This window comes from Myodes glareolus, chromosome 21, assembly GCF_982192425.1.
Source record: "Myodes glareolus chromosome 21, mMyoGla1.1, whole genome shotgun sequence".
NCBI lineage: Eukaryota > Metazoa > Chordata > Mammalia > Rodentia > Cricetidae > Myodes > Myodes glareolus.
The window spans coordinates 50,521,001-50,538,562 of NC_142046.1; the positions used below are offsets into that span (position 1 = coordinate 50,521,001).

General features: G+C 43.3%; 1 protein-coding gene across 1 annotated transcript in view; it reads right to left on the minus strand.

The window, feature by feature from the left end:
* Positions 1-17,562, minus strand: part of Lrp2 (LDL receptor related protein 2) — a 121,737-nt gene that overhangs the window by 44,150 nt on the left and 60,025 nt on the right. Inside the window, exons 22-37 of the mRNA XM_048426082.3 lie at positions 16,512-16,754; positions 15,516-15,635; positions 15,309-15,425; positions 13,768-14,145; positions 12,557-12,805; positions 11,350-11,561; positions 10,307-10,491; positions 9,577-9,805; positions 8,866-9,043; positions 7,757-7,885; positions 5,392-5,558; positions 4,832-4,975; positions 3,581-3,690; positions 2,965-3,142; positions 1,460-1,673; positions 555-794 (exon numbers count right to left, since the gene is read on the minus strand). Coding sequence (XP_048282039.3) covers positions 555-794; positions 1,460-1,673; positions 2,965-3,142; positions 3,581-3,690; positions 4,832-4,975; positions 5,392-5,558; positions 7,757-7,885; positions 8,866-9,043; positions 9,577-9,805; positions 10,307-10,491; positions 11,350-11,561; positions 12,557-12,805; positions 13,768-14,145; positions 15,309-15,425; positions 15,516-15,635; positions 16,512-16,754 — 3,093 coding nt within the window. The remainder of the gene's footprint in view (positions 1-554; positions 795-1,459; positions 1,674-2,964; positions 3,143-3,580; positions 3,691-4,831; positions 4,976-5,391; positions 5,559-7,756; positions 7,886-8,865; positions 9,044-9,576; positions 9,806-10,306; positions 10,492-11,349; positions 11,562-12,556; positions 12,806-13,767; positions 14,146-15,308; positions 15,426-15,515; positions 15,636-16,511; positions 16,755-17,562) is intronic.

A 17,562-nucleotide genomic window follows, 5' to 3' on the forward strand; every position in this document is an offset into this window, starting at 1 on the left:
AACTCTGCTACATACTTTGGCTTATATCCAAGAGGCAAGTTATTGCTTACATATTCACAAATATGATTATTAAGTCAGGCAGGGTGGCACGTGCCTTTAATCCCAGCAATCAGGAGGCATAAACAGGTGGATCTCTGGTCTATATAAAGTGGGTTTCAGGTAAACAGGAATACATAGACTTTCTCAAAAAATAAATTAATTGATTAAATAAATAAGAAAGAAAGAAAAATATAATTAAATTATTGGGGACTAATACATCACTTCACCAAATATATACTAATAAATTTGTGTACACCTCATTAACAGAGAAGGAAGGAAGGAATTCAGTGATACCTCCCGAAAATCCATGCTATTCTTTACAACCCTCTAAGCCTGTGAATCTCATGAAACAGTAAACTCTGGCCCCATTAGATTCTCCACCACAATCCAGAGAACAGGACTTGGCTCAGCTCTGGGTTTGACAGCCCTTCCGCCTCCAGAAGATTCTGTTTATAAACCACATTGGGGCTGGCACCCGCTGGAAGCAAGCGTGACTTTATTAGGAGTGCCCTTACCTTGGCCAGCCACTGGCACCATGGCCTCTGCATGATCCGATAACTCCAGGCTAAAGCCTCTAATTGCAGACAACTTGGAAACAACAATGAAAGAGTTATATGGGGAACAGGAGCGCTGATCAGGACCGAGCTTAAACCCACTGGCGCAGGCGCAGGAGAACATTCCACCTGGTGTGGGCAGGCAGATCTGCTGGCAAGCATTTGGGTTGTTGCTACAGCCATTGGAAGAGTCAGCAGCACCTAATAAAAGAATTCAAAAATCAGTCTGTAACCTTTGGACTTGGCAGTCCAAGTATAAAAATAAACACATAATAACTAGATTAGCAGATTAATATCAATACTGAAAGACAGGAATTTGTTTTTTGCCTCCTTGCATTTCAATCTATGAGATAAGAATATTTAAAAGAAATTTTAATCACACACAATAAAAATTGCATATATGATGCAGAATAGTTGGTACTCTTGGTGGTTAAAGTGAAAAAGAAACTCATTATAAATCTAATATAAAAGCTTGGTAGTCAGAGGCAGATATTACTTTCATGGTAAGATCCTATCTTGGTAAAATAAAAGGAATAAAGTTAATTTGTTGTTGGGGGGGTACTTTAGTTAAGGCTAAAAATTCTGTCCCGAAATTTACATTGAGCAGTAAACAAGAGAGAGAGAGAGAGAGAGAGAGAGAGAGAGAGAGAGAGAGAGAAAATATGGCTGCCCTTCATGGAGGTCCTATTACAAAAGGAAACATGCAGAAGAAAAAAGTAGCAAGCTAATTCTGGCCTTCGAGATGTCAGATAAGTCACTAACACTTAGCTGTCAAATATTCACCAGTAATTTTGCTTACATGTGTATACACCAGGAAGTATAATACATGTGGACAGGGTGTGAGTGAAAGGATGTCGTGTACTCACTGCGTCGGTGATAAACCTGAAGGCCTCTCAAATTCGGAACATTATCTCTCAGGACTACTTTGTTGCTCCCAGAGGACTTGTCGACTCTTTCAATAACCTCATACTGCTCGTCAGAGTAGTAAAGGAAGGGGCCATGGACCGCAAGACCCCACGGGTGGGCCAGGTGGTGCACCAGGATCATCCGCTCTGTGCCGTCCACGTTCCCTCTTTCAATCTAAAGGATCAGAAGTCTTGTTACTCACTGATTCATATTGAATCATATTGAATGATCATGTTCAAGTTCCCATTCTCTTGCATCTCTATGGTGCTCTGTCCTTTCTACCTATATGGAATTGGTCCAAGACAAATATGCAGAACAGGCAAACATCCTCATCTTTGAGTGACTCACAGCATGCTTAAGAAGAAATGTCTGAGCATGCACCATTATGCATGCAGCTGATAGACATTGGCTGTGACATCTCCAGAGACATGTTCCCCAGAACTTCAGGCCAGTCCTACTGCGTGGGAGCCAAGCGTGGTGCTATGGTGTGGATAAACAGTTTTTGTCCGCAGAGAAAGAATCAAGTAGACGGCTTCTAGGAAGTGTGGGGGAGTAACACTGCCTTAACTTGGGTTCAAAAGCCTGTACTGAGTTATCTGAGTTATTCGCTACTTTACAGACAGGAGAAACCAGAGGTTATGTGCCAGAAATGACAGAAATCCTGAAAGCCTAGAGGCAAGGAATCACGGAGCCATCTCACTGTAAATAAGTATTGGGACAGCAGAGGCTGTATATTGATGAAAGACCGAGTACGTGGTAGGCAAGTGTCCTAGGTTCAATACCCAGAATTGTAGTTGGTGATACAAATAACAATGCCATCCCAGAAACGATGGCTGGTATCTGGGGAACAGAAAAGGGAAAGAGCAAGGACTACACTTCATGGCATCGTGGCTAACATCAGTGTCATTGATCTCAAATTACTACTGTCCAGAATATATCCGAACATACAATCTGATTCATCAATCATTACTGAGCACTTCCTTTGTCAAGCTCAGCTACACAAGAGCAGCAAGGGTCAAGTGTCAATGGAATCTCGCCGAGCATGAGGGGCTCCATCTTGGAGTTTAAAACTATCAGAGGAAATTCCACATGTGTACTAACCGGGTCTTTAGCTGCTAAGCTGAGAAACTTGCTTAGTCTCTGGTGTGTGTGTGTGTGTGTGTGTGTGTGTGTGTGTGTGTGTGTGTCTACTCTGCAATGAGGGAACCTAGAGTCTTTCCAGTGAGAAGACTGACATCACTTAACATGTTAAATCGATGTCTCCAAAGGCCAAGTAGTGATTACTTATCCTGAATGAAAGGGGGATAAATAATAACCATCGTTCTGGAGAGAATGTTGCCATGCACTGAAGCAAGCCGAGCACTGTCGAGAGAACGTGCAGGAATACCCTGATCTTAGGTTGCCAAGTAACCCAGCATATTTGGAATCACAGTGGTGTAAGCAGGCAGTGAAAGGCGGCTCATACCACGCCTCTGCTGGAGACCGCCCAATAGAGCTTCTGCTCCTGGATGTCCAGGGTCACAACCTCCAGGTGACTCAGGTCCCCAGTGAAGAGAATTTTTAAAGCTGTCCCGTCCATGTTAGCACTTGCAATCTTGGCAGGAACCCCACTGTTCGTCCCCTGGTCTGACCAATACAGTTTCCTAAAACCAAAAAAAGCATGAGGCTTTCATGAAACTGAAAATAAAAAGGAGTGATCCAATGTAGAGGGGCACTTAACCAGCGTCCCCATCAGCATCTCTAGAGGTCTGTTACATGACGTCATTTTGAATAGTACTGAAGACTGGATGGTGGAATTTTCCATCTGCTCAGCCTTCAAGGTCTGTTAAGTCAGAATGTATTGTCCAGGCTTGTATCATATTTAGTTCCTAAAATTCCTGCAAATGGAGCACCTAATATTCACTTGAATTTAAAGGAAGAAACATCCACCTTCATATTCAACATAATTCCGAGTTACTGCTCTTCCTCACTGGGGTTTACATTATTAAAACGTCACATACCCTACAGTTTAAATGTCAACAGGACACTTCATCAGACCGGGGCATGGATGAGGAACATACGGGCCACTTGGTACCACTCACCCACGGGCTGGGTCAACTGTTATGCCAACTGGGAGGCCAACGCCAAGAGAGGTGCCATCGTTGGTAATCAGCGTTTTTCCGTACCTTGTGTCTCCCTGGAGTGTCACCACCTACAGTCCAAATTCGTGTGTTAGAACTGAATTTCTTTCACGGAAACAAAGATGGATGGGATGTAAAGCTAAAAGCTAAAGCATAACCAGTAATGGCTAAAGATGCCATTGTGTTTCCCTCAGTCCCCACCACCTCTTTCCTCTCCGGGGCTGGGAAGAATAATCTCAGCACAAAGTACAATCAGGGCTGGAGAGGTGGCTCAGAGAGGCTTGGACTATGCTCCCAACATCCACATTTTGGCTCACTGGAGTGCCTATAACTCCAGTTCCAGGGGATCCAGCATATTCTTAAGGTCCCCATGGGCACTGACATATATGGAGACAAACACTTCCCAGCGATGATGCTATACAGAAGGTTTTCCGTAAAATCGCTACTGGATGCAAATACACTTATCTGTGTTAGCATCCCCCCACCACCGCCACCTCTCTCCCTTCCTCTCTCAACCACACGCACGCACGCATACATGCACGCTACCTTTTCCCCCCCTCAATCTATGCCTTGTCTGGCATTTCTAATTACTGCTTGAACTACAATAATTTTTCTGATTTCAGATTGCCCCTTTCTATTACAATCTCCTACGTTGTCTGAGTCTTAGAATCTTCTTGGGTCACATTAAATCCCTTCTAGTCTACCTCAAGCTTTCTCATCAGCCACCTGCAGGCTTCATTTATAAACTGCACCTGTTTTCAAGGAACAGGCTCACAGCGACCCCTAGTGGACAGCAGGTTCCTCAGCACCACCTCTCCTATCTTCAACATGGAATGTTCCCTTCTGGAACAGTATAGACCAGGAAGAACATACAAACCGTTGGATGATTCATCTCCTATGTTGAATACATGGGATAATTTGTGCCCTGTTTGATAAGATAACTCAGTACCATGAAGACATCTGTCCAAGGTCAAAAGTTCATGGGTTCAGGGTTTTTATCTCTCTGCCTTTTCCATACTTTTTTCTAGAAGCAGGTGCTGGTCATCCTCCGAGGCTCAGTAAAAAAAAAAAAAAAAAAAAACCACTGACAAGATTTCTACCACCCCTCCCCTACATAGCTTTGCCTCACGGGAGCTTGTGTTCAAGGAGAAAAAAATGCCTTGCTATCTTTGAATATAAGATAATTTGTAGGAAACAAATGAAAAGCCTTACCCCAATGGATCGACTTGCAGAAGTGGTATAATAAAGGTTTCTCGATACCCAATCTAAGGCCAGGCTATAGGAGAACCCGGCCAGAGATAGAGGAGCAAACACTGCCCTCTGGCTGCCGTCAGTCTTCACTCTGTGAATTTCACCCTGGGAAGAAAGACAAGGGAGGTGAGCTGACCTGAGGCAGGGGCATGGCCCCTACACAGAAGCCCCCTTCTCAGTACAGCTATTGCCGGTACCACCAGTGCTTCCTTGCTGCTCCTCACTTGTTGGAAAAAGCAAAACAAAGTTGAGCACCTGAACTTTCAGAAGGAAAGAAAACTCCCCAAAAATTGAAAGTACATTTCAAAGTGGCAACCATCAACCACAGAGATCTCTTCAGCCCCCTTTTTCCTCATTGGCTCTTTCCCCATTCTGGCAGATGAAATGAAGCTTCCATGAAGGAAACATTTGCCCCATGAAACCCAAGGCCCCCAAAAGCCGCATCAAATGTCTTCCTGGAGATCCCTGAGGGAACTTTGTCCTAAAATAATGGCCATATACATGGAGCGCATACAACTTACCGGGTTCTCGGCCCAGTAGATGAACTGCTCTGTGTCATCAAACTCAACATTATAACCATTCTGTATCCCTGCTATGGGGACCATAGCGTCGTTGCCCTTCACCGCGGGGTCAAGGGAGATTCCAAATATTATATCATTTCTTACAGACATCAAGAAAGGTTGATCACCTGTGGAAACGGCAAGCAGTACATCAGGCATTGCAGCACTAACGTAGAAGTGTCGTGACGAACCATAGTCCTCCCACAGAAGCCCTCCAGCCCCGCAGGAGACACGGCCTGAGGATGGACTGCGACATGGTCCTCGTTATCTCCTTACTCAGACAATCTATCAGGATTTGGTCAGAAAGTTCTCCCTTGTCAATAAAGGATGCAGGGAAGGTGGGGAAGTGGAACCAACTTAGTAAAGAGTAACTTGTCTCGTGCCTCTCAGGTACCGTTTTGAGGCACAATTACTATTGTGTGTAATTTTCTCACTATTGTATATTTAGACCTTGATTGAAAATCTGAGGGCTGTAGCTAAATTAGAGATTACTTGCCTTGCTTTCAGGAGACCATGGATTCTGTGTGTGTGTGTGTGTGTGTGTGTGTGTGTCTTTGTGCCTTTTTTCCATGTGTCTATGTGTGTATGTGTCTGCGTGTGTCTATTTGTTCAAGTGTGTGTGTGTGTGTGTGTGTGTGTGTGTGTGTGTGTGTGTATCTGTCGGGGGGTGTTGGGGTGTGGTCAATAATAACTGCATAACTGAAATGGGTAGAATTCACACGAGGAAATATATAATCTAGTGATTATATATGGAAACGCCCAGGTTGCGTTTTCCATTCCGACCCTGAGTCAGAAACCTATTTGGATGGACAGCTAGAGTTTGTCTACCTGCTTTGGTCATTATGGGAAGTGTATTTCCTAAATAAGTGTAAGAAAGTCCTCATCCTCTAATTTGACACTATAAAAAAGGAAAAGTGAGTCAAATGAGATGGCTCAGTGGACAAAGCATTTGTCACACAAGCTGGAACCCACAGGGGAAGCTAACAGTGGGCAATGGTCCTTTGATATCCACACACACACACAGACATACTCCCGTGTGCACAGGCACACAAGCCACCTATAGTAATGTAAAACGAGATAAAAATGAAGAAAGAAGAAAACAACCAGGCAACCCTATCCACCATTAACCACTATTGGTTTACTGATGCTTACTTAGTTTGGTTTTTGGTTTTGCAGGACTGAGATTAAAACCCACACAGGCAAACACCACCCCCACCATGCAACCCTAGCCCATCTTCAGAAACCAACAGGAGACACTAGCGACCACTTCCAAAGCCAAACCACGGGAAAACCACAAGTGAAATTATTTGTGAAATGACAAGTGTCACCATTAGATGTCCCTACAATGAGGAGCTGTCTGGTGAAGGAATGCTCTGTGTCTAAAATATTTATGTCCAGATTAATCTTCTCTGAAAGATTCAAGGACACACTAAATTTCACCAAGGATTAGTAATGTAATAAATCTCAGAGAAAAGTAGCAAATGCCAGTCAGTCCCAGATCATTAAAACCTTTCATCAGGAGAGTATCAGTGCATGGTGCCACAGAACCGGATGGGGCACCACCCTCAGGACCTCAGCTGTAAGCACTGTAACCTGAAAACTCTATAAATGCCCTAAAACCCATCGCGTATTTATTTTCCATTTCAAAGCCCGGTTTCCCTAAGGATTTGGAAACATGTTGCAACTAACTATTTTGTTTCAGCTTCTCTAGCAATTTCTATCAGTTTCAAAATACTTCCACTCCTCGGTGAGGGGTGAACAGATTAAGAGTAACTTTTTAAAGGTCTGAGCAATAGAGGATGATTTTCATGAGTTCTATGCATATACACCCTTGAAGAAATCGTTTCTTTCCTTTTGTACTCTCCAGACCACTTGACACAACACTCCACACACCCTTCAATCAACCCACTAATATAACTAAGATTAAATGGCTCAAATGGCCACTTGTAATATTTCTTACAGAGACAGCACTTATTTCTGGGGTATCAGATAATAACATTAACGATTGTGAAGTTGAAGACCCAGGACGGATCACTCACCATTGAATATTTGGTATAAGAATAAATGAAACAAAGGACTTGGAAATGTGAGGGCTGAGCACAAACATCAAAAAAAAATCTACTTTAAATGCAGAATTTGAAAACTCCCTTATCAGAAAAGTTAGGTGTTAAGAAAACATGAAGTTAAAGGTTAAAGGTTGACCTATATGCACAAGTACACAGAACCTGTATAGCAATAGAGATGCGTAACCCTATCGTCCCACTGAACGGAACTGGGTGCAGTCTAGCCGCAACTATGACAGGCTTCATCATCAGAGCACACTTACCTCTCACGCAGTTGACAGAATCGTCAGAGAGGTTCCATCCTGAAGGACAAGCACAAGAATAAGATCTAGGGTCCTGGGCAGAAAGCAGGCAAAGGTGACTGCAGGGAGCCAAGGCACATGGGTTGTGAGCTGTGGAAGAAAAGAGGAGAATGCACGTGTGTGCATGCGTGAATGGAAACCACATGCACCGCAGTCCAGTACGGGGTCACAAGAATGGCTTTCACAAGGTCCTAGCTTCAGGATATAACTGGTCACTGAACTACAAAGAACCTATAATATAAATACAATGTCGACTTGCCAGACCTAAAAGCTACCTTGCCGTATGAAGAATGAAGATGAAGGCTGCTACTATGTCTGCTTTGCATGAGTCCTGTTTCTTCTACATATAACATGCTAGATAATCTATTCTTTTCTCCACCAAAATACTAGGCATCTGTAGATTCCCAAACACAGTTTATCTAAACATGGAGTGGGCATTCTAGAAAGGAAACAGAGCAGGTAACTCATGTTGTGGGTGGTAATTTCAGAATGGGAGGATAAGATGTCAGAGCACTGTGAGAGGTGGCTAAGAAAAGCTTCTCCCATAGATGATGCAAGGCAGCAATGTTGAGAGAGACAGATGTTCAAGATATAACAGAAAAGTATAAAGGATCAAAGCTGAGATTTGCCTGCTGTGCCACTAGACCATGATATAGTCTAACATGGTGAAAGCAAACCACAGAAGAAACACACCACTGGCGAGATTTGAGAAAAGAAGATTATGGAAAGATTTGTCCCTCCCAATCATATATGCACCCACACCCTATGCATGAAGGTGACATGTGATGGCCACAGCAGAACACCTACAGAAAGACGGTATCATAATGAATCCCAACGAATAGCAGCTTAAGTAGGTCACCGAGGTAGTAGCTAATTGCTACATTACGCATACAGTATATACAGTACATACATATACCGTATACATAATGTCACCTACAAAGTCAGCTACCAAGGACTGTTCTTCCAGTAGTAAATAAAAGCAAGAATGACGCAGAAGCCCAGGCAAAGCACGGAGTTACTGCGGGGAGTGGGAAGAAAGTGCTATTCCCAGGCAGGCTGCCATCACTTACAAGACGGTTGCCTTGCGGGATGAATGGCGACGATCCCAAGAGGCTGCTGAACGCTGTACATTTCAACAGACTGGTTGCCCCCGTGCCACTTGTTGGCTTTCATCACCTGCCGAGTCCCGCGGTTGGTCCAGTACACAGAGTCCTCGAACAGAGTCAGAGCGTGAGGGTGGCGGAGAACCTGGAAGAGAAGCGGACAGTGAGACCTCACGCAGAAATGGGAAGGAATGTCTGGCGCTTAAATACTGAAGATGCTAGTTCCTAGAGTAGGCAACTAGGAATGATACTGGGCATTCATTTTTGAAATGGAAATTGTTCCAGGGCTATTTCTGTTATATTGTAGGTATATATCACCCAATATGCACGAAGGCTCGCTCCTCGTGGCATTGACCAACTTGTCAAACTTAAACAGAATTCATTGAATAAAAAAATTAAACACATAACATGCTCTGTCTTCATTGAGAAATATAAATCTAGTTACATCATTTTTAAAGATATATAAGCACAACACTAGCATCCATTGACTATTAATCATTTCCTGGACATGGTACAAGCTATGGCTAAAATAAATGTATTTTCTTGCTAGGAACAGAAGGTTGGTTAACCACTGTTACTCCCTAGTCTGGTTTTCTTTTGTTTATTCTCATTGTGCGCATCTGTTCTCAGTTCTCTTTTACTGATTTCTACTGGGGTTTGAACTTATCGAAAACTCACCAAATCGCCTGCAATGACCTGCTTCCGATTGCGCCCATCATAATCGCAATAGTCGATGTAATCGAGATAGGCGTCCATGAAATAGATGAGTCGGTTGGGGTAGTCAATGGTTAAGCCGCAGGGCCAGTAGATCTTTTCCTGGACAATGACCGTGCGCATGGTGCCGTCCATGCTGGCTCGCTCAATCCGTGGGTGACGGCCCCAGTCAGACCAGAACATTAGACGGTTACTGTGAAAAGAGGAAACATGTGTGAGTCATGCCTCTGGGGTCACAAGACAACCGCAGACCATCTAGCTATTTTTTTTAATAATGTGCATAAAATATGCAGTGCCTTATGACAAGGGAATGGTCTGATGGCAACAAATAGTTTTTTGGTTTTACCTTATCTTCAGAGATTCATTAAACTTCACTAATGTGGAATAACGTACACTATCTGGGAAGTAAGCATCACATTAAGCATAAACTCTGACTCAGCATCCTGTAGAAATGGTCTAATTTCATAAAACCTAGGAAATATTTCTTTCTTTCGTTTCCAATCAAGGCAATGTCTCTTCCTTAACCAGCTTAAAAGGCCTCTCAAGAAAATCACATGAACACGAAGCAGAAACAGCCCTATTGCTGTTTCCAAATCTCAGCCAAGAGACCCATCAGCAGGCCATTACTGCAAGCCTGAGAAACCTAACATCCATTCGATAAAGACTTGCAGGGCTAAATCAGTGTCTTTCTTACCCCATTCTGGGATCTAACGCTAGTCCCCTGGGGTTTGAGACATTTGTGTTAATCAGTACAGTCCTATGGCTTCCATCAATTTTAGAGACTTCAATCGTTTCCAGAGCATAGTCTGTCCAGTAAAGATTGCGACCTATCCAATCAACTGCAACCGTTTCTGTCACAGAGGTGCCGCTGTCGTGGACCTACAGACAAAAGAAGAAGAGGTGAATATTAGAATAAATGGAGGCAACAACAGAAATTATGTGAATGTCAAGCCGGGCGGTAGTGGTGCACTCCTTCAATCCCAGTATTCAGGCAGCTAGATCCACAGAACAAGTTTCAGGACAGACTCCAAACCTATAGAGAAACTCTGTATCAAAGAATAAGGAAAAGGAGGAGGAGGAGAGAAGGAGGAGGAAGAGGAGGAGGAGAAAAGAAATTGTATGGAAATCTAGAATAAGGAATATTATGTAGCTAGCCAGTAAGCCAATAGTATTTTCAGGGATAAGTATAAGACATTCGTAGCCTTAAATAATTCAAGACAGATGTATTAGTGAGTGGTCTCATTTTGATTTTAAAAGCTTCTGTATTTGCTAAGATCTCTACCAATGTGTAAAGACATACAGTGTTCACTAAAGAAATTGTGACTGTCAGGGGTCAAGAAACAAACTCAAAGATAAATGGTTCAATCACTAAATCTTACAGAGGACTTTAGTTTTGTTCCCAACACCCACAAGAACGCTCACAACTAGGGATCAGTCATCTGATCCTGTCCTCTTTTGGCAACCACACACATGACTCAGATAAACTCAGAAAAAAAAATTAACCAATCACACTGAGGGAGATGGGTTAAAAAGTTTATGCTCTTGTGTTTCCTCCACTCATAGGAAAGATTCGCGAAGAATCTGCATCACATGGTAGAGAAATCAAAATGGCGGCGAGGCCTGGAGAGCAGCCCCGCAGCACTGAAGTTAGGAACATCCAGACCTCTTGCATAGAATGTGTTGCTCAGGATAAGGAAGGGTAGGACCTTCTCTTGGTGAGGAACAGTCAACACTTACTACTCTCTGGTCCGTTCCGTTTTGAAAGGCACTCCAGGTTTTGCCCTGCTGTAGGTCGGACCAGAAGACACGGCCTGTGACTGAATCAAAATCAATAGCAACCACGAAAGAGACATTCTGGACCAGTGAGTAGATGTTGTGCGTGTGGGCCGTGATGTTGTCCACAATGATTTTGTCACGACTTGCCACAACTAACAACAGACTTTCAGGAGCTGTTCGGGGGAAAAGAAAAAACAAACTGTTAATGAACTAAAGGGAAAAAACAACTAAATCAAAGGGTCTCTTCAGCATCCGATGGGCGATACCAAACTAAAGAAATGGGAGAGTAAGACACTCATTCTTAACCTATAAGCTGTCTGCAGCTGTCATACAGCCATACATGCCATCCTAGAAACTTAATTGTTCGTTGGTATTCATTAGTATGTAACATAGTAGTATTCCGAAATAGCTTGCTTTCTTGAATTATAGCAGGGGGTATCTGAATATCAGGCTAGTGTAAGCTGTACTTATGGTTCTCCTTGTTCTTTGCTATCTACCCTAGCACACGGAGGGATTGATTCTTGGCAGGAATCATGTATTGAGCATTTTTTTATTTGATTTTCCCCAAAGCGTTTAGTCTACTAATATTCCTTGTATTTTTAGTAATACATCATACCACATTAGGTTGGCCTAAGGCTATTCAAGGTCTAGAAGGCCACCATAGCTGCAGTAACCAAATGACCAACAGCACCATGACTTAAAGGAAGATTTTTTCCTAGTCTGCTTTCGAAGGATCATGAATGGTAACTTCATGATGTTAAGAGTCAGTCTGTCCCTTGGACCCCTCTCATCCAGCCTACTTTAAAAGATTCCCTCCTTTTTCACATTGGTATTGTTGAAGCAGAGCCTCATGTAGTTCAGGTTGGCCTTAAACTCACTATGAAGCCCAGGCTGACCTGATCCTACCTCCCAAGGGCTGGGATAACAGACATGCCACTGTGACTGGCAATAAAGGAACTTTTAAATCCTCCTCTGCTGAATCACTTTGAAAGCAGTTGGATCGATAATTTAATGCCTAGAATATTCACTTTCACATTGGTCACAAGGCATTAAATAAACTGACTAGGAGACTAGTCAGGCTGACTGCTAGTCAACCTTGACAAATATGTATACTCAGAGAGGCTCTGAAACTTCCTGGAGGTGGTTCACCTGTAGGCTTCATGATTACCTGTGACTTTGCAAGTCCGCCCATCACTTTCCAGTGTATATTCTGCATCACACGAGCACCGGAAGGAACCTCGCATGTTGACACAGTGCTGGCTGCAAAAGCCTAGACTATCACATTCATTCACGTCTTCACAGGTCTTAGAATCGTTGGCAAGTTGGTATCCTGATGGACATATGCATGTGGCTCCGAAGGGCCCTTGCATACACTGATGAGTGCAGCCACCATTGGAGTGTATGCAGCTGTCTTGATCTAGAATAAAGAGTCACGGGAAAGAGGGGGGGTCAAACATTCTTACTTTTTTGACTCACTCTGAGGCAGTCTCATGCCAGATTCTCTTGGATAATCTGTACAGTGTCTCCTCTTAACTGTCTGAGGATCTATTATCCATTGGAACTAAACTCTACGACCACCCTCCGGTATTTAGTGCTATGAGAAAATACAGCTGACATCAAGAAACCCAATCGTCCTTGATGAAGCATACACAGAAATCTAAAACGCGTTTCTGGGGTTCGCCAACCTAACTAGAAATGGAAAAATAGGTCTTAAAGGTGTCACAGAAAAAGTGGAGAAGACATAAACCATCATCCTTACTCCCAGGGCCAACATGACAACGGTTGAGCCTGCCCAAAGCCAGGTCATATGCCTGGGTATAAGCAACACACCGGACAGGTAGAATCATAACACAGGACATGCACTAGCAGGGAGAGGCACAGTAATTAGTTACACGGCACATGTCTGAAGTGTTTCAGTCATACCTGCTGTGGTTCATCTGAGAGTGAGCGTTAATCAAAGAGGAAAGAGAAGGGACAGTAATTAAAATCACATGCCAAACAGAACATTTTAATCACATAAACACAATCCGACCCCCTCCCTCCCGCAGATTTTGGTTGTTATATGATTAAAATTAGACAATCATCAAGTTAGAGAAGTTCATGAGCACATTACTAAGAGAGTTAATTTGATGTGATGTCCTCATTTAGTTAAACAATGACATAGAAAGGGGGGAGAACCACAGACACAAGAGCAAAGGACTTAATGAGAAATACGATGCAGTCGTGGATTTATTGGAACTAAATCATCAGGGATATAAGATCACAGAGGAACTAAAATCTCTTCCCAAACTGCTACGTGGGGACTACGACAGTGCTGGGTTACAGCAGACTGCTGTTCAGAATTCATTTCCGGCAGTCAACTGTGGTCAGGAAACTTACTACAAAGTGGGGACTCGTCGGTCCCATTCGGGCAGTCCGAGACACCGTTACAGAGGAGATTCAGGTTGACACAGGTATTGTGGCCCGGGCACTGCCATTGCCAAAAGGGACAGCGGAAAGCCTCGGGAGGGCAGTCCTTCTCGTCGCTCATATCCCTGCAGTCATTGTCCCCGTCACAGGTCCAGGGTCGGAAGATGCAGTTTCCGTTGTCGCAGAGGAAATGAGTTGGGGGGCAGGTCTTTGGGACACAGCCATTGTGCTCATCAGAGCCGTCGACGCAGTCGGGATGTTTATCACACTCCCAGGTGTTGGGGATGCAGGTGCCGTCGCCTTGGCACTGAAACTCGTCTGGGTGGCACATACCGGGAGGCCTGGTTGCTAGGAGAAGCAAAGGCATACAGATGATGCACTTGGATTTGCAATTTATGATCCCTTTTGTCATATAGATACAGAAGAAATTACTCTGGACAAATGGGGACTTTATAATAATGATTAAGACAGAACCAATATTAAGGCTGAAATGATATCAAATGATTTTTCTTGCACGTTATGATACATAAAAATATTTATGTGTGGACTTCTTTTCCTTCTATCACTAAGTTTACATACGTGCTTCTGATTTTTTGGGATTGTCTAAATACCACAGGGCAAATGTTCCAAGACCTCTGTGCTCTGGGGGTTGCTTTTTTTGGTTTTTGTTTTGGTTTTGAGACAGGGTTTCTCTGTGTTACCTTAACTAGAATGTTTTACAAATAAAATCTATTTCATATCTGTGAAAATAGAAAGAACAGGGTCCACCAGGTGGTGGTGGTGCACACTCTTAATCCCAGCACTCAGGAGGAGGAGCGGGTGAATCCCTCAAGGGCAGCCTGGTCTACAGAGTGAGTTCCAGGAAGACCAGGGCTGTTACACAGAGAAATCCTACCAGTTGTGGTAGCACATGACTTTAGTCCCAAAGCTCTGATCAACAGCGCCCATCAGACTTGCTTCTATGCTGGGATTGGAAGGACTTTGCTTTTGAACCCTCCATAGAAGGGTGACTGAGTCATTATTAAGGCTATCTGCCTGGCTTTAATTACCTTGAGTTAATTCCACAATTCCATACCATTTATATTTCATAATTTGCCTTTCCAATTGAGATTTGAACGAAGCTGCATTCAGATGGGGCTGGCAAAACAGCTAAGATCTAAGGACTTTACATGGTGGAAAACGAGAACTCTCTTCCACCTGTGTATCATGGCATGTACAGCCATGTACACACAAACAAATAAACATTTTTTAAAACCACATTGGTAAATATCCTAGGATTGTAAAGAATGTAAAAAATCTAAGGAATTAATAAAATTCAGTATACATTTGTATAACATTGACTGCCTACCTACAAATCATTATAGGGTACTATTACCCCATTGACTCGTGAACACTTTTGTGTTTTGTGTTCCCCCAGCTTGTCAGAATGAAAAAGAACTAAACAGCAATATCCAATACTAAATAAAATAAAGCATTTCCTTGTATAAGCACACCGTGCGGGTGGTACTTACGACAGCCTGCCTCGTCAGAGTTGTCCTTGCAATCAACAACCCCATCACACCGAAATCGGCTGCCAATGCACGCGCTCCCGTCAGCACATCTGAATTGCGAGCTCGTGCAGTTTAACACTAGAAAGGAGAGAGGAAAAGTTGTTTGAAAGTAGTAACTCCAAGGTAAAGTGAGCACACGCTAAGGAAAGACTGAAGTCATCCACTCACCACAGCCCGCCTCATCCGAGCCGTCAACACAGTCCTTATCTCCATCACAGACGTACGTCGGGCTGATGCATCGATGGTCAGGGCAGCGGAACTGTGTAGGCTGGCACGTCGCTGAAGCATCTAATGACATACAAAAGCAAAGCCAAGTTCTGTTAACTTCTCAGTTCTCTGTGCTCAGCTCCCTCATGTCAGCCATAATGTCAAAGCCAGCACAATAAACTCAAAATGAGGATGTGGAATAAGAAGACCAATCTTGGGAAACAGAAGACGCTGATCACGGAAGCACCAGGTGTCTAGCCGTATCTCATGTGTCTGTGAATCTACCAAATCTGAGCAGCCTGATCCATCCACCACATGCTAAGCATGCAACAATGCTGGCGACAGGTGTGCAGGCTGCCCAACCCACTGCACAAAATGCATGAAAATCACGGGTTCCTAGAGGGCAAGATTTCAAAGGGCCAAGCTCCTCCAAGAGGAAAGTGAATCACCTACAATCCTGCAACTAATTCAAGAATTTAGTTGAAGAACTCTGCTCCATCTTGAACTTGAAATGAAAAGGGTGACTATGTCTATATTCTGTATTAAATGTGATGTGTGTGTGTATGTATGTATGTATGTATGTATGTATGTATGTATGTGCAATCATATAGACATGCATATATAATCGTATATGCATGTTAGACAGTACATGATAGCCAAAGGTTGATGTCATCTTCTGTGGAGCGAAATCCTTCTCTCTCTACCCTTTATACATGGCACCATTTCTCTTGCCTCCCCCATAGTCTACAGATGTAGACCACCACATCTGGTTCAGGCTTGTTTGTGTATCTGGATGTCAGACATATGTGTTATGCTTTGATAAGATCCAGTACCTATCGAAGAAGCATCCAGCCTGTATCAGATACAGATAGGGTCTTAGAGGAAACAATGCAAAGCCTGTAGGTTATTCCAACCATTCGAGGCTCAGCGACCCAGAGAATACAGTTCAAAACTCACCACAGTTCTTTTCGTCGGAGCCGTCAGAGCAGTCGTTGTCCGTATCACAGACCCAGTCTCTGGGGATACACATGTGATTGTCACAGGTGAAGGAGGTGGATGGGCAGGTAGATGTGGGCCTCGTAGGGCAGTTCTGCTCATCACTGCCATCTAAACAGTCGTTGTGTTGGTCACAGCGCCACTGGCTAGGAATGCACTGTCCACCACGGGCGCAGGTGAAGGCCAAAGGGGAACAAGAATTATCTGCAAACAGCCACAAAGGGGTCAAGGGTCAAGACAACGTTGGGTTTGACACATTTGTGAGACCAATTTTGTTCCTGCAGAAACCAAGCCCTCATCTTTACACAAAGTAAGAAGAAATAGGCAAAAGGTTCTGGTTTGTTGAGTACCAAGCATAGAATATCATGATGTAAATAGAGTTATCTTAAATTAGACTTTGAGTTGGTATAATCTTGTGTTTGCCTTCTGCAACAAGCTCAGGAAAATGCACAGCTTTTCAAAGAACCCTTCTTTGCCCCTAAAAGATCTCACTCAGTTGCCTTCTTGGGTGTTTGTGGAACAATACTTTCGAAGAAGTGTCACTCTGATTGCTTTTATAAAAAAGCTGAATGGCCAATAGCTAGGCACAGAGGATGCTGGGAAGAGGACAGAGAGGAGCAGGGACCCTGGGAGGAAGAGATGAGAAAGAAGCAGGAAAGCAGGCTACATAGATGAGGTAAATGGGTTGACTTAAGCTATCCTGAGAGCTAGCTAATGACAAGCCTAATAATTAACAATTGATAATTAATCATTAGTTAGTTATTATTTGGTTAATTAATTTATAATTAATTCGTAATTAGTACTAAGTACCCATTATTTGGGGTCTTGTTGTTGGGGACGTCTGCAACGATATTAGGACTGAAACATCATGGACTAGAATACAACCAAGAGACTCATTCTACTCCAATTCATTTCACTCCAAAAAGGGGGATAAAATACACGGGACATAATGTTTTCTAAGGCTACAGTTCCAAGTATCTATGATACTGTGATACTATTCTCTCCAGTACCG